The sequence below is a fragment of the Hemitrygon akajei genome, chromosome 13 (assembly GCF_048418815.1).
Source record: "Hemitrygon akajei chromosome 13, sHemAka1.3, whole genome shotgun sequence".
NCBI classification, from domain to species: domain Eukaryota; kingdom Metazoa; phylum Chordata; class Chondrichthyes; order Myliobatiformes; family Dasyatidae; genus Hemitrygon; species Hemitrygon akajei.
In genome coordinates this window covers 106,518,128-106,544,839 of record NC_133136.1, presented here as the reverse complement: position 1 = coordinate 106,544,839, position 26,712 = coordinate 106,518,128, and the positions used below count along the sequence as shown (strand labels likewise).

The 26,712-nt window shown below is 39.7% G+C and overlaps 1 protein-coding gene across 1 annotated transcript; it reads right to left on the bottom strand.

Annotated features, from left to right (window-relative positions):
* Window positions 1-1,207: 1,207 nt before the first annotated feature.
* bmp3 (bone morphogenetic protein 3) lies at window positions 1,208-24,443 on the bottom strand. Its single transcript, XM_073065227.1, has 3 exons — window positions 23,366-24,443; window positions 9,303-10,213; window positions 1,208-5,672 (listed from the first exon to the last, which is right to left on the bottom strand). Exons 1-3 carry the CDS (start codon window positions 23,655-23,657, stop codon window positions 5,481-5,483), a joined length of 1,395 nt encoding a protein of 464 aa, XP_072921328.1. The 5' UTR covers window positions 23,658-24,443; the 3' UTR covers window positions 1,208-5,480.
* Between the last annotated feature and the right edge of the window lie 2,269 nt (window positions 24,444-26,712).

Below are 26,712 nucleotides of genomic sequence, written 5' to 3'. Positions count from 1 at the left end.
CACCTGCCCCTGAAGAGATCCGAATGACCCAGAAATCTGAATCCCTGCCCCCTGCTCCAATCCCTCAGCCATGCATTTATCCTCCACCTCATCCTATTCCTATACTCACTGTCGCCTGGCACAGGCAGTAATCTCATGGTCTCTGGATGACTAAAGATCAGGAACAAATACCATTATATCATCATTGCCTCCAGCCAGCAACTTTCTTTTAAAAGCATGAAGAACTAACTTTTGCTTTGAGTTTAAATCAATTTGAATACATACTCAAGGATCATTATTGATAAATACTTTCTTCTTTGAACATTAGAAGTAAATTTCGAACTTTGTAAATTTATTTGACTATTAACATAGATGACTTGAATTTAGTCAGGTTGAAATTTCTCTGTGTTCTTTACCTTCCCCTTTGAATTTGATCTCATCCATTTCAGTGCTACAACCTCCTGCAAAACAAGTCAGATGTTGACATAATTCTTCCTAGCCAATTGATTTACGATGTTAGAAATACCCTGTTTCGGATTAGCATGACGTCCTAAATCAGCAAAGTAACAGGAAAAATATTCTATTCAACATTTAGGCTAGTGATAGTAATGTGAGAGGTGTCCAAGATAGAGATGGGTTCTAGACTCCTGTTTACTCTGGAAGTCCAGCACTGAATAAAGGACAGAATTAAGTCTTTCCACTTTCTCCATCAATTATTTTTATATTTGGACTGGCAGTGGGTTTCATAAAATTCTGCTAATTTACATCTTTTTATTAAGATAGTCATAGCAATGATATAGGTATTATAGATATGATGTTACTTTTGAAAAATGCACCATCCACATAGCCTAAAGTCGTGATATCAAGGATGTTCAGATTTAACTTCCCAAATTGGGTTTGACCATCCAGTGAAATAGCAAGGCTGCACAGTTGGAAAGATGATTTCTAGTAGTGCTTCTGCTCTTGATATCATCTATTACTTATTGATCATGAATGGATCAATTATTCAATGCCCTTGCACCCTACCCCAGAGAATTCAAGGCAGGGTAACTATGGAGATGAAAATTACCTTTCAGATCAAATGGAAAAAAATATATATATACTTAATAAGGCTAAAAAATGAATCAATCCAAGGAAGGAAGAGTGGAAGGAAATGAACAAGCTTTTTAAATCACACCTGAATAATTAAAGTTCAGTTCCCAAGGAACATCAAAAAATAATGACTTCATTAATTTCATAACTAACTTTATTCTTTTTCAAAGATTGTGAGGAAGGTTGCCTTTAATATAATAAAACACTATGAAACAAGAAAGCTCAGATATCAGTAGTGATGTGCCCTTCACAGTTTCATTTCAGATGCTTTGTAGTGTTCAGGAAACTAACAACCATTATTACTCTCCCGCTCTCGCTCTTCAATAAACATTATTGCAACCAGAAATTGAAACTGTTTCCAAAAAAGGGGAAAGAACTCGCAGCCAAACATAAAATAAATTAAAAAAAGCTTTTCAACATGATTCTCTTTCATATACAAATATGTACTATTTTAAAACATATTGTACAATATTACATAGCAACTAAATGTTTACAGGAAATTCTTTACAATTGAATTACGTTTAGATTTTTAAAAAATCTGCTGCAGCCAAATCCAAAGGAACAGACTAACCATAATACAAGGAAATGGAAAATATATTGCAATATATGGTAAAGATATACAAATGCACTTAAGCTATGAGGCCATATGATTTTATCCATCATTAAATATCATTGTCTTATAGCCAAAGTTAACAATGGAAACTTTGTTACTTCTGATACATTTTAATAATAAAGGATTATGCCAATTAAAATTGAATTGCTTTTGATAAGTTGGTAAGTTTGCTCGAGCTTTTGTAAAGCAGAATAATAGAGGCAAACTGCTTCAGATGCCTTTGTAATAATTATCCATATTATATATATATATATATATATATACACACGCGCACACACACACACAGAGTTTCCAATTATAAGAGAAAAGCATGCAATTGGATTCATAATTATTCAAAATAATATAAACTAATAGCTAAATCTGATGGGAAGAACATGGAAAATATTTGATTAATTGTTCTTCAATGATCAATTGATTTTGACAATTTAACAAGTCTAAGTTTGTAGCAACTCCAAAACAGTAATATATACAAAACTGGTATTAAAGTTACTCAATGCATTCAAATATTATTTAAATAGTTAAAATATATTTGAATTTTGAAAAAACTGATGAGAAAATTACATGGTTGATTATTTGTTTTCTTACATGATTCCAAAATATTTTCCTCTACCAAAATGCTGATTATTTCGTACTTACATAGAGAAATGAAGTTATTTACTGATATAAAATAAAGTGGTAAAAATAGTTGACACCAGATCTCATCTTTGGAATCAATGTAGAAGTAAACTCACTGAATAAAGATATGCATATTAGCATAAATAATATTTAAGGTGATATATAATAGAAGACAGTAAGAGCCTCTATTGTAATGAACAGTAAGGGATAGACTATGTCTGTTGGAATATATTCCTGCTTATTTAGATATTGATGCTATGAGGCTCGCTCTTGGAGGTCAGTGCTTAATATCTGTAATTCTGCTTGTTTTTTGGTCTATGTAAAAGATTTCTACAAACCTCCAAAAATCGTGGTTTTTAAGGTCCTCCTTACTGTGTCAGCCCAGCTCTGAATAAGGCACAAAGTTAATTCTCTCCACTTATACCAACAGTTATTTTTATATTTGTTTGCACTGATAATTGAAATGCAGTAAGTTTCATAAAATTCTGATAATTTACAATTTTTTATTATTCCTTGAAGTTATCTTTATACTAAAGATGTAAATGGAATAGAACAGTGGTTTAAGACATAGCTGCAGACCAAATTGAGATTCATGCGGCAAATAAAACAAAACTATAGAATTTTTGCATCAATGCCAAGAGACAAATTGTCTGTGAAAGATAGACAATGCCCGTGTCAGGAAGTTACAAAATTTTGCGAAGGTAATCCTGTGTTGCAGGTTGTGCTTCTGAAGGGTAAGCATAGCTACCTTTATTGTAGTGCTCTGCAGCCAAGCTTAGCGCTTCATTCCTGACTTGAAATGTGTAGAAATTCCATCAATGGCAACATTTAAACCACACTTATTTCTTCAGCATTCTCATCTTTATCTTAAAGATGAAATAAACATTCCCTTTATTCTTTATAAGTATATTGATATGACATACCCACAAATGACTTCCTTACAGCAATATGTATAACTTTCAAATATAGCTGCTCAAAAAAGACAAGGTTGAAGACTATGTTCAGTATAATTAATGAAGGATATATATTGTCTTAGTTAAAAAAAATACAAATTGCTGAGAGGCTCAGCAGTTGAGCAGCATCCTTGGAGGTGAAAAGAACTGTTGGCATAGTGGATGAAAACCCAACATCAGGATTTAAGAGTTGAGAGGGATAGAGATGAGACAGGTGTTGGTATGTGGCAGGTGGACCAGGGAGGAATGAGGGGCCAGGTGGAGAAGAGGAAGGGTGGTGATGGAAGTTATTTGGAGGTGGGTGATAAGTGGAGACATAAAGACTACAAGTACTGGAATGTGATAAGTAAGAAAAGTAATAATGGTAATTATTTAATGGAGAGATGAAGGGCAGATGGGGGAGGGAGGCCAGTGGGTGATGTGTGTGAGTGGATGGTGGATGGAACCGAGAGAGAGGGACAGAGACAGAGACTCAGACTGAGAAAATGAGGAGCTGCTCTTATAGTTTGCAGTGGGCTTCACAGTGACAGTGGAGAGGGCTCCACATTATCGTGTGAATGGGAAGGGGAGTTGAGATGGTTTGCAGCTGGGAGTTCAGGGCAGTCTTTGCAGACAGAACACTGGTCACCTGGTCTAACCTTGGCGATGTTAGAGGCGGCCACAATGGGAGCACTGACTGCGTTAGCTGCAGATGGAGGAGGTGCCCATAAATCATTGCCTCACCTGGTGGGCCTGCATACATCTTTGGATTGTGGTAAAAGAGGAGATGTATGTTGTTTTAGTGGCACAACAAATTATCAGAGATTTAAACTCAATTAATCCAAAATGTTCTGATCTTCTGCTGCTGCCAAACTGGCAGATTTTCTGGATTGCCCACTGTTATTTCTATTAATGTTTCAATAAACTTTTAATTCACTGTTTACAAAAACATATGTTACACAGTAGTATTGTAAACCTTCCCCCAAAAAACCTGTAAATTTAATGAGAGTGCAGGAACCAGGGCCCTGGCGAACTTAAAGGGAATGCAGGAACTGCGAGTTAGCAACCTGCGTGTCAGACACTAAAACAGCAGGATTTCTGAACAAGCTCAGGATTACTGGGGTTTCATTGCTTTTATTCAAACATGAATTCTTGGTTAAAATAATATTAAATGTTGAATGAAAGAACCTCCTAGCAAATGGCAATTATTAACAGTTTTGATTTAATTGATGAGCTATGTTGGCCAATTACATCAACTACATTATTGTAACTTTATTGATGAGACAACTCGTTGAGTTAGAAGAGTGCAAGTTTTGTAGCTGCAGTGGTGATATCTCCCGTAGTTTTTATTGGATTAATATTAGGAGGGAATATTGAGGTGTCAAGAGAAATGTTGCATCCATTTCACTGACTGACCACGAATATTGGTAAGCTCGATGACATAATCCCTGGGAATTTAACATTTGTATTTCAAGTGGGTACCTCTGATCCACTGCAATTGCTACTGTTTCCTAATGATTTATCTGGCCAGTTATTGGCAGCTCCAGAAAACATCCTGCAACAAGTCCATCACCTCGGAGTACAGATTTTCCTTGTTTGTTTGAAAATGGCTGCTTGAATATCATGCAAGATCTTCAGCAAATTGCAATAAAAAGTGTTGACAATTAAAATTACATAAAACATTATGCACAGAATGTGTGAATTGTAAGGTAAATTAACAAATATGTTGGCTTTGCATTGCATTGATTCACATATCTGTTATATTTCAAATTACTTTGTTATCTAATAGCACAGATGTAAAATGCAAAGGATAATTCAAAATGTTCATCACACTTTGAGATTAGCAGAAGGTGGAACCAGTGGGAGCTGGCAGGTGGGGAAGTAGACTTAACTGTATGTCAGCCATCAGAGACCATCTGCTGAAGTGCAATGGCAATTTCTATCAATTTGTCTTTAAAACCTAAGAACAGATCTACAGTAAATAGAGCTCCATTTCAGTACCTGAATTCTAGACACAGGAGCTCTGGTACTTCCATGTGTTTTAACTTCATAAGATTGCATCTTTAATGCAGGTGTCGGGGTGTCTCTAGAAAATGATAAATTATCTTTCAGATCTTTTCATCCAAAGACACCATTGGGTTTTCATTTTTTTGGAAGACTTCCTTTCTTCATTCAAAATGAAAAAGAAAAGGAAAACAAAAATATCTGAAGTGCAAACCCAAAAATCAAACAACATCCTGACTGTGAAGTTATCTGCAAGCACATGATTCCACTGTCATGTTTGGGTAGACCTTCAGGACAATATTTTTGTTTGCATCAACAAATAAGATGCTTAATGATGACATCTTCTCAGGTACGCAGCATGGCTCTGGTATCCCTGGAACCACACCCACTGCCCGCACTATACTCTGAATCGTAGCATGGTTGGAGGGTTTCAATGACTGAAAGAAGAAAAGAGAAAAATATTTCACACAAAGTCTTCTGAATTTTTGTACATGTACTTTCATTCAGCCAATAAAGCACACCTAATGGAGCAGCACCTTAACTTCCAACATATTGATGAGTAAACCTGCAGGTTACTCAATCTCCTAATGAAAGGCAGAATGCGCCTGAAGATTCTTTGATTTCTGTGTTCCAATGAAATACCTCAGAGTTCACTGGCAATATGGATGGTAGTTTCTATTATTGGCGGCAATGAGGACCAAAATGGAGAATAAGTGTATATATGTGTGTTTAGTGTGCCAGAATTCCATTCTGATTGGCATTATTTATTGAAAAATGGCCTGGACACGTGAAGGCGGAAATCAGTATCAGCACTGATCTGAGACCACAATGCTACCATTTCAAAACTCAGTTCTCTAGCTAATGTCTTCCAATGAAGAAAGATTGCCAAACTCCTGTTTAGGAGCTGAATTGCTCCAGGTTCACACGATTTAAAGGAAGCACCACTTTCTTGCAGATGAATTGTTGGCTGATTTCTTTGTGCTTTTGCTTCAGTTCTCTGTATCTGTGGGGATTTATGCAGTTATTTCAAATTGATGGAATCTACAGAGAGGAATTGTTGGGTTCTGAAAAACTTTCATGCTAAATGGAAGATGGTTCTAATCTCTTTCTAGAAATGGATACATTAGGAGGCGTTCCTCTTGAATGCAGCTTAACTGGGAAATTGAGCAGAGGCTGTGAGCAAGTGGGCAGACTACTAGGGGGAAGAGGGGTTGTTCAGGGAGCAAACTGCCTTCCAGAGTCTCAGCAAGGAACAATGTGCAGGGTGGTTCTGCAATAAGGAGACGTTTACTGAAACCTGCCATAGGTGGCAAACAGGAGCATACCAGTGGAATAACATTGAACTTTTTTGACATCATTTGTGTAAAGGTGCCCCACTATTGTGTAAAGCTAATTACCAAAGCTGTCTATTCAAAGGTATTCAACTATCCAATTTCCTCTTTGGAGAAGCTTGCAGGTGGAGAAAGCAAATGCTTTTCTAGGGTCCCCTATGGTGATGGAGGGTATGTTTTGTGGACACTTTATTCAATATTTTCCCTAAACTGAAGTGGAAGAAGATTTTAACACTGGTTTCTAATTGGATGTAATGATGTAAATAGGATACTCAACAGCTTGCGGGCCATTTTGGGGATGTTATGTGGCAGCCCATTATGTCAGTTGTCAGCACACTACTGGGTTATCACTGGATATCAAGACTACCTGGCGATTCCAGTCTGCAACCCGAGCTTACTTACAATGAATGCAATGGTGCTTGTGGTGCAGACCACCAGCCTGCTGGGTTATCTTTTCCGCTGGCCGGATGGATGAAAGAGCCTTGCTACACAAGTTCACATTTTTAAAAAAACAACCAGCTGACTAGCGAGTGGCTGAGGAGCAAGAGAGAGCAGGATATGAGAAGGAGGGAAAGAAAATGCAATGGGGGCATCTTTTTAATAGGCCTGTGGTAAGTCAGGTTCCAGTAGCCACAAGCTAACTTGGCATCCAGCAACAGTCTTAGATGTAATCTTCCTGCTAACAAAATCCCATTGTGCCATATAAGCAATCCAGACTATCTTTATAAATATACTCCTGCATACAGTGCATAGGCCGCTCAGGTTTGTCCTTTCCCTTAGTCCTTACCTTTGCCTATCCTAATGTTGTACTTCCCAGAACTGCTGCATCGCTGGGGAGGGCTACTAATGGAGGAGACTGCAGAAGGGATTGAAGGACCACTTTGGGTCCTCTGTCCCCAGATGTGGACCACACCATTTCCCATGAGTGAGTGCAGAATGGGCCAGACAACAGCAAAGACACTGACAATAAGGCGAGAGGTTAGAAAAAGATTATCTCTTCCTGGGTGACAACAGCACCTCCTTGTCCCAGAGACCCACTGCCCTTGATAACCCCAGTGATCCTTTGGAGGGCAGGGTGCTGAACAGATGTGGTCTCCTGCACGTGGTGGAACAATCTGAGCTCACAGTTGAGCGCTCATGCTGCTTTGTGTGGTGTAGTGGAACCTACGCCATTACCACTGCATGCTGCCTTGTGTGGTGTAGTGGAACCTACGCCATTACCACTGCATGCTGCCTTGTGTGGTGCAGTGGAACCTACGCCATTACCACTGCATGCTGCCTTGTGTGGTGTAATGGAACCTACGCCATTACCACTGCATGCTGCCTTGTGTGGTGCAGTGGAACCTACGCCATTACCACTGCATGCTGCCTTGTGTGGTGCAGTGGAACCTACGCCATTACCACTGCATGCTGCCTTGTGTGGTGTAATGGAACCTACGCCATTACCACTGCATGCTGCTTTGCAAGTATGCAATGTCAGCTGACCATCACTTCTCTGGCAGATAAAGTAAAGGACGCAAGAGGACTTTTTTACCCCACTTGCATTTCATAACATGGGCTGGCAGTGACATTGAATGTCAAAAGCAGCAATAGGTAGCGGATTAGGTCAACTGAGTTTTCTCAGCTACGCTCTGACGCTCCAGCCTCAACAATGGGCATCTCAAAATGGCAAGCACCATCTACTCCACTGATTTAGGACATGCATGTATATCCACAACAGCCTGCTTGTGCAACTGCTGCTCTACCACCTTGTTGTGGAAAGGGAAGTGTTGTGCAATGCCTCTCAATGATGCAGTTAATGGTTTTGAAAAGCTGCCAATGTACACAAGCATAAAAGGGTGTGAGACTTTCGACTGTACTTAGTGTGTCAAAGTGCAGCTGAACAAATGAGTGTTGGTTATGAGTCCTGATTGAAAGAAATTGTTGGCAGCTGAGTCATAAGGATGGAGTCATTTGTGAGTGTCAGAAGCTAGTAGCACACTTGGTGAGAGAAAGCATTGAACACTCAGCTACTGATGCAGCCAAGGCACTGAACTTTCTGTAGCATTTTATCCCAGTGATTCCCTGAACCTGCTTAGATCACAATGCATATTCTGTTCAATGGTTTCAACTTAGTATTAAGCATGTAAGGGTGCATTTACTGTATTCAGCTGCTCACAACGGGAGCCTTCTGTTGAAGCATCCAAATAGGGCACAGCGTCGTTGGTACTGGCTGGACCCCTGGTCATCAGAATTACCGGGGTGCACAGAGGAGGCTCACTAGATGGATGCAGGTTAAAAGCGTCTTGGAATCCCCTCACGTAATTCCGACAACTACCGAATTGAGTCCACCGCATTTATTAAACTTATCATGATTTATAGATTGGACAATTTTGCAGTTTGCTGAAAACTGGCACAGCTTTGCCTAACAATGTTACCTCACAAATATGAGCTTATTCAGTTGAGTCTTCTCTCTACTCTGAAATAATTGAGATATTACTCAAAATAAACAGGTTAATTCCTTTATTACTGTAATATAGAACTGGTTAAATCAAATATATGATAAGCTTGAAGAACTGAAAAGGCTTCCTCAACTGTACAGTATATGGTTATTGAGGTGATTCCTATATACCCACTATTAGATGGCTGCATAAAAGCAGTGACGTGTACTGAGAGTTAGCTTCTTGCCAACTTGGTGAGGTCTAAAGATATCAAGAAGGAGTGAAATAATTCAAATATAGCAAAATAAACACGCACCTTTAGCATGGGGAACTGGCAAGCACCTGTACAATAGTAGGCATCAAAGGACTTAGGGGAGATTATCCACTCACTCCATCCAATATCTGCAAAATCCACTTTCAGGTAGCGGCGGGCACAGTTTCTGGGCTCATTCCATTGTCTCCGTCTGGCTTTTCTCAGCGTTTGCTTATCAAACTGTAGAGTTTGTGATTTCTGTCTGTTGCCCTTCCTTTGTTTACCCTTCTTCTGTTGGTCTGTTGGCCGAGGATGCAGCTTTTTATAAGGCTTCCTTGTGTCCCACGCATCAGCCTCGTTGTGCTGATACTCGGCTCCAGGTAGCTCATTGTTACGCAATGGCAGGAGTAAGTTAGTGGACCGTTTCTTCCTCATCTCAAATGTCCTGCTAACAGCACTGGTTCTGAAGTTCTGCGTCTTTGTAACAATTGATCCCTGCTGTCTCCGAAGGGTGCTCGCCACACTGTCTAGTTCTGAAATAGCAGAATCATTTGCGTACACCAGCATATAGGGTGGAAGCTTTGAAGACAACTGCTTCCAAAAGGTTGGACCAGATGACATCATTTCAATTCCAATCAACAGGCCATCATTTGACCTGGCGTTGTGAACAGCTGGTGTGATGTCTTTCCACTGCCAAGAGAGAAAATCTCGATAAAATGTAGATGTATTTATTATATAATGGCCCAGAATTCTGGTGTTATTGTTGTTAATGCCAAAAACCCAGATGGAAAGGTCAATGTTGACTTGTTTTCTGTGGAAGCGATGTTTGCAGCCATTTACGTAAGGGCACATCCTTGTGTTGTTTGCAAGCTTAAGCTCGCCTGCATAATAATGTAAAGTGGCAGACAAAATATCTTCTGATTTTGCTAGAGAGGTCAGATTAAATAACTGTATCTGTTTACCTCCAATCCATCCTATAATTACAACAGAACAATAAAAGTTCAAGTGTCTGGTAATATAAAATCACACACACCATGACATTACACAGTCTCATTAGTATTATTCAGATAGTTTTAACTGCCCACTTCACATCAAAGCATAGCTTCAAAGTACCTTACTGGACTCATCAATACAAGAGATTCTACAGATGCTGGAAATTCAAAGTAACGCAGACAAAATGCTGGAGGAACTCAGTAGGTCATGCAACATCCATGGAAAGGAATAAACAGGTGACCTTTTCAAGCTGAGACCCTTCATCAGAGCTGAAAAGGAAAAGGGAAGAAGCTGGCTTCTTTCCTTGCCAGTGCTGATAAGCGACCTCAGCCGAAGACATCAACTGTTTATTCATTTCTGTGGATGCTGCCTGACCTGCTGAGTTCCTCCAGCATTTTGTCTGCGTTTTCAATGTGAGTATTTAATAAATGTAAATTCATATTAGCATATTAGTTGACAATTAATCTTTGTACAATATTCCAATGATGATTAAAATCACTTGATACCATGATGAGGCATTATTTATACGTTTTTATGCTGCACTTGTCTGACCTTTACTCATTTGTACATCAAGGGTTCCTTATATCGTGATAATCAGAATGGCAAATTAGCTATGTCTTTGAACCATAGATTTTTCATCAGTATCTCCAAATCTTGACTCTTCAGTAATTGTCTTTGTTCAGATCAGTGTTTGTATCTCTTACTCAGAAAACTGATGGTTGAAGCCTCACTCCCGAATAAAGAAAACAGTTGACAACACTGCCGAAGTGACAGTGGGCCTGACTGATGTTATAGAAGTCTCTATTGTAGCTGACAGCCGGAGTACAGCCACCTATCTCACAAAGACCTAAACGTAAACCCAGAAAGGTCAGCTTGGCTTGGTAGGGGCAATAAGAGAATTTGATCAGGACATTGTGGAACATGGGCTCCACTCCTAGCCTCTCAGCAACTTATTTCAGAAAATAAAGTTATTTATTTATATGGAGACTTTTTGAGAGCCAATGACTTAATTCTGAAAGCATTCACATTTGAAATGCAGTGGCCACTTATACACAATTTACTTGCCCAAACAGGTATGAGCAGTTAACTAGTTTTCACAATGTTGTCTGAAGATACCAAAGAAGACTCACCTGTTTGTCTTCAGACTAATGTCAGTCTTTTTTAAAAATAAAAATCCAGCCTAAATTTATGGTAATATCTCACCCAATGGAACAATATTCTCTCAATCCTCCAATGAACTTTTGTACTCCAGAGTAGTCATGATTCTTAAATGGATGAGGTACACCTGTGCACCTGCTTGGTAATGCTAATATCTAATCATGTGTCAGCAACTCAATGCATAAAAGCACGCAGATGTGATCAAGAGGTTCCGTTATTGTTCAGAGCAAATATTAGAAAGAGGAAGAAATGTGATTGATTGACTTTGACTGTGGAATGATTGTTGGTGCTAGATGGGGTGGGTTAAATATCTCAAAGACTGCCGATCTCCTGGGATTTTCACATTCAACTGTCTTTAGAGTTTACAGAGAATGATGTGAAAAATAAAAACATCCAGTGAGCAGACAGCTTGTTATAGAGGGAGATCAGAGGAGACGGGGCAGACTGCTGCAAGCTGACAGGCAGGCGACAGTAATTCGGATTACCACATATTACAGGAGTGATGTGCAGAAGAGCATCACTGAATGCACAGCACATCGAACCTTGAAGTGGATCGCTACAGCAGCAGAACACCATAACTCAGTGGCCACGACATTGGTAGAGCAGGTACGTAATAAAGTGGCCACTGAGTGGACATCTTTCACGTAAACCTCCCTTTGTGATGTCAAGTTAATGAATTGCAATGGCTGCAAACAGTGTCATAGGAGAAAAGCTCTACTAAAGAATACTTAAACTGACTTAGGCCTACCATCAACATATGACAAAAGATTAGGATGAAACAAGTATAATAATTGTCAAAATATTTGCAAAATATCAACACTGGCACAAGACATTGTCATGCTAATGATACAATATACATCAGTTTTATTCCAGGTGTTCTAGTATATTTCAAATGCAATTTCAGTGTAGTGCAAAACCAAAAAAAGAACTTCAGATGAGGTATTAAACAGAGACTTCATCTTTTTAACTTGAGTGATCAGATGGAATATGAAGGAGTTGAGCCAGAATAAAACATGGTACACTGATTTTACAGCTTATTCTCCCTTCAATGTTAAAATTATTTCTGGCTTCTCTGCATTCCTTTCCGGTCGTGATCAATTGTCTTAGCCTGTTTATTGCTCTCTGTAAATGCTGCCTAACTCTTCTTCCAGCACTTTGTGTATGTTGCTCAGAATTTTATTCTTTTCTTGTTGTATTTACTGCCCTGAAATTCACAAACCGGTCACTTTGCTTGACCATAGTTTGAAGTGATTCACTGTAGATGATGTGCCATGAGTGTTTTCTGGGAAGTGCAGTGATGACTGGAACGAGGATTATTCCTCCTGCTCTACACAAGATGGTGCAATTGAGCTAATAACCATGAATTGCCGGCATGTCTCAAATTTGGTCAGGTGTGGATCTGACAACAACCAACAACAGTGAATTGTCTTCCAGGTGTATTTGTCCTGGAATTAAATATAAAAGGCTTAATTAGAGATATGTGCTAAAACATTAGAAAAGATTGACAGAGATAAACTATTTTAGGCTATTCAAAATTACGAAGTTCATGGAGGAATGCTGTACAAGACAGCCTTAAGATAAAACTATTCCCAGAGTCATTCATAATTAGAGTTGAAATGGCTGCTAGTTTTTAGTCACAACAGGGAAAGTATCTCAATAGATCATCTTGTGCAAAGAAAATTTCATCTTCATCAGAATTCATCACAACTTTTAGAAACACCTCAATGCATAAATAAATTACTTAGAAGTGCAGATAAGTAGCCTGCAAATATTTTGGTATTATATCACATTTGGGGCAGAGAGATGAAGGTTGAAGCCGGATCTCCTCCCCATTTTCTATTTATTAGAGCTTACACAGGATTTGGGCTTTCATCTGGATATCAGTCAAAGGGAGAGATGATTGAAAGAGCATCATGTCTACCCGAATTCCCACTAATCCCACCTCAGCCAGGGCTTTGAAATGGGTGCTTGTAAAGAGGCTCGGCAGTCAGCAGCAAGTGGCTCAACTCCCAACACCTCAGCTTTTGCAACATCCACAAGACTTCTATTAGGAATGTGATGGAATGCACTCTGCTTACATGGATGAATGCAACTCAAGTAGCTTGACATCATCCAGAACAAAGCAGTCCACTTGACAGGTACCCTACCTAGGGTCCCAGTTTAAATACATGTTTCCTCAGTCACCATAGCTGTAGAACGCACAATCTACAAAAACTAGAGAAGCAACAAATAGACAGTGTTGACCTTTGCACCTGCTGTACCATTCAGATTATAGCTGATCTTCTATCTCAATGCCACTATTCTGCACCAACTCTATATAATTTCTTGATACATTAAATATCCAAAAATCTATCGATCTTGAATATACTCAGTGACTGAGACTCCACAGCCCTCTTGGGTAGAGAATTCCCAATACCCAATATTCACAATTTTCCATATAGGGAAACCACTTCATTTCTCGGACCTAACTTCTTATTTTGAAACCGTGACCTCGAGTTCCAGCTATCTCTGTCAGAAAACGAATGCAGGCATGGGCTCTGTGGAGGGTTGATAGAGAAACCTGAGGTGGGGCGGCACAGTGGCCAAGTGGTTAGTATAACGTTTTACAGTACAGGCAACCCCAAGTTCAGTTCCAGCTGCTGCCTGTAAGAAGTTTCTGTGTTCTCCCTGTGACTCTGGGTGCTCAGTTTCCTCCCACTGGTTGGTAGATTAATAGTTCATTGTAAACTGTCCTGTGATTAGGCTCAGATTAAATCAGGGATTTCTGGGCCGCATGGCTCGAAGCCCAGAAGGTCCTATTCCACGCTGAATCTCCGTAAGTAAATTGAAATAAACAAATAAAGTAACTCTGCATTTACTCTGTAGGCCCGTTCAGAATTTCATATATTTTCATGAGATCGTCTCTGATTATCTAAAATTCCAGCGAATATCATTCAATCTGTGTAATCTCTCCACATCAGCCAAACATCCAACCCCAGTAATCAAAATGGTGAATCTTTGCTGCACTCCCTCTATCACAAATGTATCCTTCCTTCTGCAGAAGACAAGATCTAGACATGATACTCAAGACACTTCTTACCAAAATCCTAGTTACACTAAGACATTTTTACTTTTGTACTCAAATCCACTTGTGGTATCGACAAGCAGGCCATTTCCCTTCCTTTCATTTGTTAATATTCAGTGAGTGTTTATCCAAGCCCCTTTAAACACCAACACACATTCTTCTGCATTCTATTCAATCTGCCATGCCCTTGACCTTTCAGTTAGCTTGTTTACGTCTCCTCTCATTCTCCTTGCAACCCAGCTTTGTATCATGAGAGAACATGGATAAGTTATGTTTTGTACTCATCCACACAACTTGGACCTCAACACTGATCCCTGCAGCACCCCATTAATCACAGATTCTAAATCTAGCAATTGCCTATTTATTCCATCCCTTTGCCTGTGAGCTGCCTCTATGTTGCCCACTAGGCTATGAGCTCTGATTCTCTCTAATAATCTTGTGTGACACATTGAAGACCACCAGAATGTCCAGTACACATCCACTGGTTCCATCTATTGCAATTCTAGCAATTACAACCTCAAAAATCTAATAAACATCAAATATAACATCCCGTTCAAAAACTGTGTTGACAGCCCAAAATAAAACAGGAAGTGCTGGAAACAGTCAGCAGATTTAGGCAGCACACATGCAAAGAGAAGAAGTTGAATGCTCTGATGTGTTAACCATGTTTCTCTTTCTGGCATCTGTAGCTTTTGTATTTTCATTGACACAACTCAATTCAAAGTATTTTCTTTGGTGTCCTTTTACTACTTTGTTAATGATGGGTACTAGCATTATCCTATTAATAATGTGTGCTTTCCCATCTTCTCTCTTCACCACCTCCACCCACCTCACCTATTTCATTTGTTAAATACTAGATTTAGATGTCCTACCTTCCAATCTGTGAGAATATTTTATAATCTATGGAATTCTGAAGGATGCCATCCAATATATCTATTATCCCCATAGCCACGTCCTTCAAGACAAGGGATGTGTGTTCTAAGGTCTCAGTAATGTATTCATTTATTGACCCATTAATTTCTCCAATTTGAATTCTTAATTTACTATACACTAGTTTTTCCATAATTTTCCGTATTTCTTTCAATGAAGATAATCACAAGGTATTTCTTTAGATTCTTTGCCATTTCTTTACTCCACAATAACATTCTTTCTGTTTTGGTCTGTAATGAACAAACATAATTTGTCCTTTTGTTTCCTTTTCACACATCTATATAAGTTTTCAAAATCCATTTTTAAACATAAATGGAGCTACTTGTATTAGCTACTTTGATGTTGGTCACCTCTACCATCAAGTGGGATAATGGCTACAGGTGCACATGGCCACCATCTACCAATCATAGGTTCCTCTACCAATTATGCTCCACCCTGCATTGGAATTGTTTGAAACCCCTCATTCCAAAACATGTGCCTCTATCTACACCTGAACAAATGTAGTTGTTCCAGAAATTGTCTCATGCCTACTTTTTCAAAGACAGTTAGAGATGGAGACAAATGCTATCATTATGAATAAGCTGTTCTCAGGCTTCTAGCCGAGTACAGGTATTGATTATAACTGGCGCTTCAATGACAAACTCTGCCATCTTCATTTGGGATGGCAGAGTTTGTCATCGAAACGTTGGTTATAATTGATACCTGAACCTGGCTGAAAGCCCGAGAAGAGTTTATTCATCATGTATGCCAGGAAAGCATGAGATCCCTTTTCAAATGCTATCAGTGCTAGTGATAAATAGGTGCCCAAAAATGAATATTTTTCCTGGATCGGACACTGGCAGAAAGAATGTTGTTGTTATCTTAAAAGGTGTTGAGTCCTATCCACAGTGAAACCAAGGTGAGGCAGTTCCAGGAGACTCACTGTCAATGCTCTCCATCTCTGGTTTCTCTTGAGTTTCCAAATATTTGAGTTCAACTTATTTATACATTACCATGAAGGTACTTGCATAGTGCTCATTGACAACATCTTCACAAGAAGTGAACTTAATGTGGACTAACTATATATAAATAATTTACTACCTAATACCATTGAAGGAGTTTTCATTAATGACTAGTACACCACCAGAGTGCTTCCAAGATAGGTAAAGGAAAGCTGTCAACTATATTGGCTTTAATGTTCTTCAAAATAGAGAAAGTATCTAAAATCAATTTTATAGTCCAACTGCTTTCTTATATTGTATATTCAAAATGTTATCATGAAAGTTATGCTCCTTTAATTTAAGCTGTTGGTCCTGGTAAACATCCCATAGAGGGTCTCAGGATTAGTTAAGAGCAGCTTAGAACCATAGAACATTACAGCACAGAAACAGGCCTTTTGGCCCTTCTTGGCTGTGCCGAACCATTTTTCTGCCTAGTCCCACTGACCTGCACCTGGGCCATATCCCTCCATACACCTCTCATCCACGTACCCGTCCAAGTTTTTCTTAAATGTCAAAAGTGAGCCCGCATTCACCACTTCATCTGGCAGCTCATTCCACCCTCCCACCACTCTCTGCATGAAGAAGAGAGTTCTCTTTGAACTTTTCCCCCTTCACCCTTAACCCATGACCTCTGTGTTTTTTTTCTCCCCTGGCCTCAATGGAAAAGCTTGTTGCTTGGCACAATAAATGTGGTGTAATTATGTGAGCTTTTCTTTGAGCTTTCCAGCTTTACATTGCTCCTGGTGTGCAGCATCGCTGGAATGAAGCATAGGTGAATTACTTTATCAAAGGACAACTTTTACAATTCATCTATGCTGGCTCTTTGCCAGGAGAGGACTTTCTGCAGGAGTAATTTGATTGCCTTTTTGATTCTGTTCTTCATCAGCAGAGTTCATTTCTTCCTATCTTGACTCTATTATTTTCCCCTTGTTAGGTTTCTTACTAATTACCTCTGGTACATTTTTGAAGATTTCTGTTATATGAAGATCTCCATCATCTTCATAGCTTTCATTTTTCTGACCCCTGCTGTCTAACATCCACCACGAATCTACACCTCCCTGTCACTTAAGGATGCTCTGAGGATTGTTTTCCCTCTGGCTGATCTTATTCTCGCAGTTTGTGCACCTACTGTCCTTCAGCCTGGGAGTAAGGAAAACTCACTTTGTCCTATCCCATAAAATCACGTGTTCACAGATCATCTTTCTAATCTGTGAATTGAGCATTCCCTCCACAAAGCCCAGGTTCAGTCTTCTGTTTCTGCCAAGACCTCCTCACCTCATATTGTCTTTGCATGCAATTGCAAAACATGTAACCCCCATCCTTTTAACTTTGCCTTTTCCAGTATCCAGGTACACAAAATCCTTCTACTTATTCTAATTTAGCATCTGCTGTTCGTGATGTGGTCTTTTCCACATGAGAGAAACCAAATGTTAATAAATTGATAGCATGGCAGAATGTCTTGCTTTAGTTTGTTAATGTTTGAGCTTAAATTTTCCATACAACTCCAGTTCTGATCACTGACGTTGACCTCCAAAAAATGCTCCTTGGCTGATGCAGAGAGGCCATTTTATCATCCAGCAAAGAATATTACAACCCTAAAGGCTCAACTAGTTTAGGTTTTGCATCAGAACCTGCCAGAGATATTAGGTTTGCTTTTCTCTCTTCCCAACGATGATACCTGATCTGTGAAGTACTTCCACCATCTGGCTCGGATTCTTAAGCCAAGGTTCCACCACTTTTTTCCCCTCCTCATAAAAACATAGTAGTAGGTCATTTAGCTGTCAAGTCTATGCTGGCTCTTGGAGCAATTCCATCTATGCAGTTCCTTCACATTTCCCTGTAATCTATTCTCTCCCTTAAATCCCTATTGACTGCACACTGATTTTCCCTTCTCCCCCACTGCCAGATTTCACCAGCATATAATTAATGCAGCTATTTAACATCCCAACTCTCTAGTCCAGCATTTTGAGATCTGGCAAGTCTGTGTTGTCCAGAATGTTTTGAATCTGTCACACATATCTCTACTAATTAACTAATTCTAACTAAAATTTGACGAGACCTGTACTAATCTGTAGCTAATTAACCTACCAGTGGATATTTTGGTATTTCAGCCAACAGTGTTTTTGACCTGTTGAAACAGATAGTTCTTGGAACTCTTAAATACTTAGGAGAGTGTCTAAATTTTCTATTTACATTTCCTCCAGATAGATCAATAGCAATTAGTAAGACTTCATCACTGTTTATCAGCTCACACCAAAATTACTGTGTCATTCATTCTCTTATAGGCCCTATCACAAACATTCATTTTATAGAGTCATGGGAAAGTACAGCACACAAGCAAGCCCTGTGATTTACTCTGTGCTGAACCATGTAAGCTGTGCACTCCTATTGAACTGCACTGTGACCATAGCCCTCCATACCCCAGCCATCAATGCACCTATCCAAACTTCACTTAAATGTTGAACTCGAGCTTGCATGCACCACTTGTGTGGCAGCTTGTTCCACACTCTCACTCTCTGAGTGAAGTAGTTTCCCCTCATGTTCACTTTTCACCCTTAACCCATGACGTCTGGTTGTAGTCCCACCAAATCCTTCTCTTTTCCTTTCTTTTATTGCTGGCATTTCCTCATTCTGATGAAAGCTAATCATCCTGAAACATTAACTCCATTTCTCTATTTGAGGTGCTGATGGAATACTGAGGTACTCACAGCATTTTCTCTTTTCCTTTCAGATTTCCATCAAATGCAAAGCTCTTCTATTAGTTCAACAAGTGTTGTGTGATTGTGTTTGAGGATCTGAATTCTAGGTGCTAACACTTCATAGTCAAAAGTATAATCTATAACTTATGTACTAACTTGGTGTTGAAACTAATTATTAAAAGGCTGTGAAATGGTGAGTAAGAGGAACACCTATCAAAATGTTAGGTAATTTGTCAAGAAGCTCTAATCTTGATCTTCTGAATTGTTGACGAACATTTACAATTACAGTGAGTTCCAATACTGCAGTAAAGAATTGCTGCTCTGAAGCAACACTATTGACCCATTAAACCTGACGTGTTAAAGCTGCCATTATCATTCTCCATCCTTGCCTTTCACATTCATTCATGTTCTCCCTGCTTGTCAGACACTTAAATATATTTTCTTCTGTAAGCATTGCCTGTATGTTTATCTTGGAGTTGGGTTTATTTATTGTTTCTGCTTACTTTCCCCAAGCACTAAGACAGATGTACTGATCAGTCTCATCCTTTCTCTGTCACATTCCCTGTATTAGAGTGAGTAAGGTTTTCCTGCCTTTTATATGTAGGATTATAAATGCCTGACCTTGTATTTTGTTTATCAACTGGCCGCATTGTACTTATAGTTAAGGCACATTATATCTCAGTTCTTGATCTATTAACTACACTGCTGCAGACAGTTTATTGTCCCTGTGCATTTCAGGTTAATGATACATAATTTAAACCTGGTTTATAATGTCATTATCAGGCAATGTGTGAAGTATAAACATAGATATACTCAAGGAGACTGAAACCACTGTTATTAATCTCTGCATTATAAAAATTCTTTATGATTGTATGCCTAATTTTCTCAATCTGCACAGATATTTCCATCACAATCATTTCTGGCTATAGATGACTTCTTGAAAAGTTCTGATCTGCAGGATAGTAACAAAAGTACACTATTTTTTTGTGTTTGCAAGTTGTGTGAAAAGGGCTAACTTATAGACCAAAAAACATTGCTGATAGGGGGAGCTCGTTCCCCATTAAAATTAGCTTCCTAAAATCATGTTACAATTCTCTCGTGCTCTGAAATGGGAAAAGCTGTCTTCTGAACATGTCAGACCTGGTGGATTGGATGCAATGAAAGCATGAAGCCTAATACATTAATACATGATATGCTACCTCATGAAATTTGTCATTTACTTTCCAGTTGCTGTAAAATGGAAGAAAAAAGTTCTGTTATTTTAGGTGAGTCTTTGGTTGCAGAGAAATAAAATTCAGTTTGAGAATAGTTGTTTAGAAATGAAACTGGGTGAAAAGCAAATGTTATAATAATAAACCAGCAGAATTAAGACGGATTGGAATGACCATTTTTGTCTTTTATTCCTGTTTAAGGTAGCATTTAAACACAATTTTTATTACTCTCTGAGCACTTAAATTTCTGGTCAATGTGTGGCATGCAGCAGTGGAGTGCATTGACTATAAGATTATACACTACTTTATTATGCAAGGCAGTAGCTATTGTTGCATTCGCATGGGTATGGGTCACCTGTGGCTCATCCATTCATATGAATGTGTGCGTGACAGAGCTTAAAGAAAAGTTCTGTTATCTCTAAGTCATCAAGTACTAAATCTTGATTATGATGGCACACAGAAAAATTGTCCTCAGACCTTCACTGAGGCAGATATTTGTCAAATTAATGTTAATTGTATGGTTCTTTGAGTTTTCTTCTATTTTTGATGGTGTATCAAGATTATAAACTGTTTTACAGTCACTCTAGATCAGGGTTCCCAACCTTTTTTTATGCCATGGACCAATACCATTATACAAGAAGTCCGTGGGCCCCAGGTAGGGAGCATCAGCTCTAGGTTCAAAAGCCAAAACTTTGTGATGGACTCATACAGGGAAAACTGCAATTAATGACTAAATATGCAGTATCCTAAATGGTAGTCATCAATAATTGGTTTGAATGGTAGTGCAGTGTCTGAAGGAGTCCACCCATTTTAAGAGCAAAATGAAAGTTTTTCAGTTGAAATATTAACTCTGTCTGTCTCTCTCACTCTCTGTCTGTCTGTCTCTCTCTCTCCACAGATGCTGCTGACCTGCTAGGTATTTCCAGAATTTGCATTTTATTTTAATTAAAATCAGAATAACACAAGAAATTTTAGATCTTGAGAACTGCCAAACTAACTGCAATGATTTTTACTAGCCCTTTTCATCCTTGATTTGTGACTTTTGTTTTCAATAAATTCTTCCACAAATAATGTAATTGAGAGCCAACATTGAATTATAGCACAATTCTAATTACAGCTACAGATTCTACCATGCATGCTAACTAACAAAGCCCATGTATGCAGTTTCTGTATGAACTTTGATGAAATGGGAACGAGCTAGCTGATTATGGAATTGGCACTGTAATCAGAAATAAGAATGAGACAGACCAATCAGAGCCAAACCAACTTAGATAACAAAATACAGAAAAACCTACCTGGACGTAATCTCAAAACTCTAATCTAACCTTGATATTCAAATATTTACAATCTGCTTGAGCTTTGCTCCGTAGTTTATGATTCCATCTGAAATTTTATAGTCATTAAATCAAGTCTCCCTTATAATGTTAACATAACTATCTACTCAGTATGAAAATGAAGCTTCAGTGATTTTAAGTAGGACATTGGGCACTGCAGGGTTTAAAGCCATGTGAAAATGATCTTTTTATGTTCCCTCGAGAATAAACAACAGTTATGGATTTTATACTACTGAGGTTCAGGTCAGAAAACCCTCATTGCCCTTTGTTCTTTTTGATGAATTGCTGTTATCTGACGAGACAGTGGTGGCACTTCAATGCTTCTGAACTATCAAGAGAACAAAAATCTCCAGAGACCTTGCCCTGATCTGTATTTAGTAATAATTCGTGTTCAGCGCCTGTGTGGATGCCTGACTGGCACTCTTCTTCTCTGAGGGAAGAACTCACGTTGTCATCAGCATTCACTTATTCTGGCTCACATATTACACATAGTTATTTGATTGGAACAGTGTGTGACTGTTGAAGACCAGTGAACAAAGTCAATATAAACCTTTAGCACAGCAGAAGAGAAAATGAGAAGAATGCAGTCCTGCTACCCTTGACACCTTGGATGGACATAATACTGTTTCAATCAAATTGGAGTTTAACAAGTATCCTGACCACAGACGGTAAATTAAACTTGACTTAGTACTAAGTTATTAACATCTATGGGTCACTGCTACTGAAAAATTATTGGAAAATTAACAGCTGATGCTCCAAGGCTGGGAAGATGGAGGATATTTAACCCAGTATTTTATAGTGTTCTCTGATCAGACTGTCTGAAGAGAGTGGAATAGGTTGATTAAGCTCTAACACAGATGACCAAGTGCAAACTGAAGGTAGTGGGATTAAAGTAACATCTATACTCACATCATTCTATAGTTGTGCAGTCGACATCACAGCGTAGTGTGGAAGCTACACTGCAGCGGACAGGAATGGTCTACAACCGGTAGTCAAAACTGTTTGGACCATCAGTGACACCAGCCTACCCACCTTCAAAGACATATACACAGAAAGGTGCCAAAAAGGCCAGTATTATCAAGAACCTGCTCACCAACAATTTGTCCCATCCCCATCAGGGAAGTCGCTAAGTAGCATTGACACTAGGGCCACCAGACTCAAAAACAGTTACTTTCCCCAAAGAGTAAAGCTGATCAACACCTCCAACCACGAACCCTCTTGCACACACCCACAGCCCTCACCTCATGTACAGACCTAGCGTCACTTTATGAATATACAATCAATACAAGCTATCTTTTCTGTTTATAGTTATTGTGTTTTATTAGTATTATTGGGTGCTTTATCTTATTGTGTTGTTGTGGTGTTTCAGCCCCCGAGTAACAATTATTTCGCTCTCCTGTGTACTGGAAAAGACATTAAACAACCTTGAACTTAAACTTGACCATTGGTGTCACGGAATAGTCCATTCACATCACATTTACCAGAACCAGCGGACACGGGAACATTACTACCACAACTACTAGAGTCAAGAGCGGTTCCTAGTTTGACTCATTTATTGATTGATTACCAATAGCCGTTCATTTGCAGTCTTGGTGCGTTCCAGATTTGCTGGCTCCTTTGGGGAGTTCCTGACTAATGATTTAGACCAGGGTAAACCCCGCCGGTGGGCATTTAGGAGTTCTGTGAATGAGAACGTCCCTGTAGTGATGGCGTATTGCCCCCGTCTTACCCACGTGAAACCATCTCTCTCTACTTACCCAAGTTAGCTTTAAAACTACGGACTGTGTTTCCATCCTTAAACTGGTAGCTGGCTTTATTATACTTGTCATACAGCATCAGCATGTGCTCCGACAACGTGTCCTGGAGCAGGTCTGATTTCTTGGAGACGGCGCTGCTCTCCTTCCGGGAGGAAGCAGACTCTGTCGAATTCTCACCCAAGCCAGAAATCCCCCTCAGCCCGCGGATATGATCCTGCAGCAGATCCGAGAATGCCGCAGTTAAGCAGGTCCATCCGACGCACACAAACGCCAGCGCACGAAATCTGCCCATTCTCTTCTGAAACTGGGCAAGTCGGTTCGACAGTCAGTAAAGGAAGGATTTGCTTTTGTCACTTTCTGTCGGGAAGTTCCAAGGCTGTCCTGTTGAGCCTGGTGCTGCCCTGGAGCGGCTGCAGGTATCTGACACTGACGTTCCCCAGTGTGTGCGTGTGTTTATGCGTGCGACTCGCTTCGCACTGATGCCGGTAGGCTGTCGTCTCTGTCTCTTTCGGACTCGGCAGTTCTCTTCCTATCTGAGTGCAGACGCACTGTGTTATGTGTCCTAGCACAGGGCAGAGCTTCGGCCCGACCAATCACACTGCTTCACTCCTTTAAATGAAATCAGACTTCAGAAAGCCAACTGCATCTCAGATGTCGAGAGGTGATAGACGCGATTTTCAGATCCTACAGCTCATTGTCAAATAGACGGCGAAAGGTTGCATGCTACTATTTGACTGGTACGGGAACTTGTAAATCTGGCCTGAACGATTTGAAATTGCGCCCACATATCTCTGACTATTTAATATTAGTATCGCTGGACGGTGGGATGTGTAAACGGTGATTATTATTTTCGGCAAGTACTTCAGTTTTGATGTATCTGGTAGTTCAGAGTCCACCAGCCTCTTTTACACCAGTTTCTGCTGAAGGAGGTTCGAGGTGAGATTAATTACTCTGCCCACTTCCTGGATTCCTCGCCAACATACAATTCTAACCAATCAATACAATCTTTTTCTGTGTGTGAAGTATGGGGAGGATATGAGACATGTTATCAAAGTTTATCGGGAACAGCAAAGACCATTTTCCCACACTCTTCGTTTATGGTTGAATGTTCTATGCGAATTACGAAAGTTATTTTTGGCGATTTTTTATTCCCTAATTCTGCAAGAGGCAGGTAACTTGCACTCGCTGCCTCTCTAATCACGTCCCTGAGTTAAACGTGCTCAACGCTGACGCGGAGTGCAGACTTGTATCATTCACAAATAACGCGTTATGTTGACTGTCATTTCTCTTTAACAAAAGAAGCACCTCCACTGCTCCCCGTGAGATTATTGACCCTCTCTGACCCATCCTATAAATAATAGCGTAGATTAAGAACAAATATATCGACAAAGCTGATTCTGATACGCACGGAGAATGGCATAGCTTATTCCGGGCTTTGAGTGAGATCTGTTCAGCGTTAAGCGGACACATCCTGTAGAGCTCCCGAGACGGCCACAGTCCCTCACACACCAAATAAAGATAGGAAGAAGTCTTTAAACATCATCTTTCATGAGTACCTAATGATTTCCCGTAAGCATCGAATAGAAACATCTCTATAATGTTTATTTCATTAATCGAAATGAACGTCAGATTTGTTTTAAAATGGGAAATATTTCGTCCTTTGAATTTATTTATGACCAAAAAAACAATGCAAAGACTCTTTGTTGTGGAGTAACCAGTGTTTCCATGAACACCGCTAAGGCGCCGACAGAGAGGGTAGCTAAAACTCCGATTGGAGAGAGCATATCAGGACCAATTCGTAGTATTCAATGAGATATATCCACTTCAGCACAAGATGCATTCCGAGTGCCATTAAAGTCTGCACTCAAGTAGGAAAGAGCTGACATCGCGGAGGTCGAAGTTACACTGCACTAATCTTCTCAGTTTGTTCTAAATCCATTGCGGGACGCTTAGAAAGGTACAATGCTGCTTTGTGGCGATTTCCTGTATTTACTATTTAACTGATCTGCCATCAGATTTATGCTCTGCCAGTTTTCCCAGGACATTTCACAAAACTCCAAAAGAAGAATGCTAGCCAAGAATTGACAGCCTTAGTCTGACTTTACACTTAACCAGTTTTATATTTGTTATTTAAATGGCAACGTTACCTCTCCACTTGACCTACCTAACATATTTGCCTCTAAAATGACTTCGTTATAAACCGGTTCAAGGCTCTGATCCACACTTGACCGACGCTCCGGTTTCGCAATTGAGCTGAAGTAGTCGGATTTGCCGGACTGACTGGGCCATGATATCTTTTCACAGCTACCATTGGGCAGGACGTGCAGAAGCTGGTTCAAGAAGAGCTACTTCCCTCCACCCATTCGCTTCTTGAACCGACCTGACAATCAGAATCACTACCTCGGTGTAGCAAAACCATACAGCACACACAGCATACAAGAGGAACTCAGCAGGCCAGGCAGGGTATCGGGCCGAGACCCTATCAGCACTTTGGCCACTTGCACCACACGCATTTTGTATATTTTTTTAACGTTTTGATTGCGTTTTTCTTGTATTTTTTTTATTAATTTTTGTTTTTTTCTTGATGTTGTGTAACTGATTCTACGTGCGTGATACTTCTGTAAGTACATTTCACATTGCACCTGTACACACAAATACTTCTACATAGGACAATGAACTCGACTTTGACCCTTTCAGATTTCTGGTAAATAGCCATTGATTTCCATGGTCCTGAGTGAGGACTACATTCTGATTCTGTCGACCACACCTGTTTGACTCATCTTCAGCAGAAGGCGCTCATATCTAACGACAGAAAGAGCGACAAAATGAAGACTAATTAATCAGAAATTAGAGAGGCTAACGTTACTGATTCCAATAGCTCCTCAGTCTAACTCGAAGAAAAGGGTCTCCGAGCGCTCACCCTAGCCAGGGCAGTCTGACAACGCAGCTGCTGAAATGGTACGCTTTCTTTAAAACAATAGTTCCGTCGACCGGGGGTCCCTCTCAAACAACGGAGGGGTGTCACTCCGGGTCCGGGGGTCATAAGTTGCAATGGTGCTAACATTACAAGCTAAAGAATCAGCAATAGTGAACGCGTTGACTAAAGGACACGAACTCACATAAAGAGTTTTGCAGTGCGTACTTTTGTATGCTTTTCTTTATTATAAGTAAGGTTAATGCTTGAAATAAAAAAAATAGTTTGCATCATGAGAGTCAATGAACAATCTTAACTGCTTCAGAGCATGTTCTCTGGCATAAACTGATTAATAGGGCAGGGAGTTACTGCCCAGGCATTGGACAAGTGCCCAGCACACGCTGTTAAGTTGCAAGAAAAATCGGAAATCGAA

What these genes read in the sequence shown, in the direction of transcription:
- bmp3 (XM_073065227.1), bottom strand. Translation starts at nt 23,657, where the DNA reads ATGGGCAGATTTCGTGCGCTGGCGTTTGTGTGCGTCGGATGGACCTGC. An exon ending in TAGTTTTAAAGCTAACTTGG is followed by an intron (nt 10,214 to 23,365) that starts GTAAGTAGAGAG and finishes TTGTAATTATAG; the next exon opens with GATGGATTGGAGGTAAACAG. An exon ending in GCCAGTTCCCCATGCTAAAG is followed by an intron (nt 5,673 to 9,302) that starts GTGCGTGTTTAT and finishes TTCTTCTTTCAG; the next exon opens with TCATTGAAACCCTCCAACCA.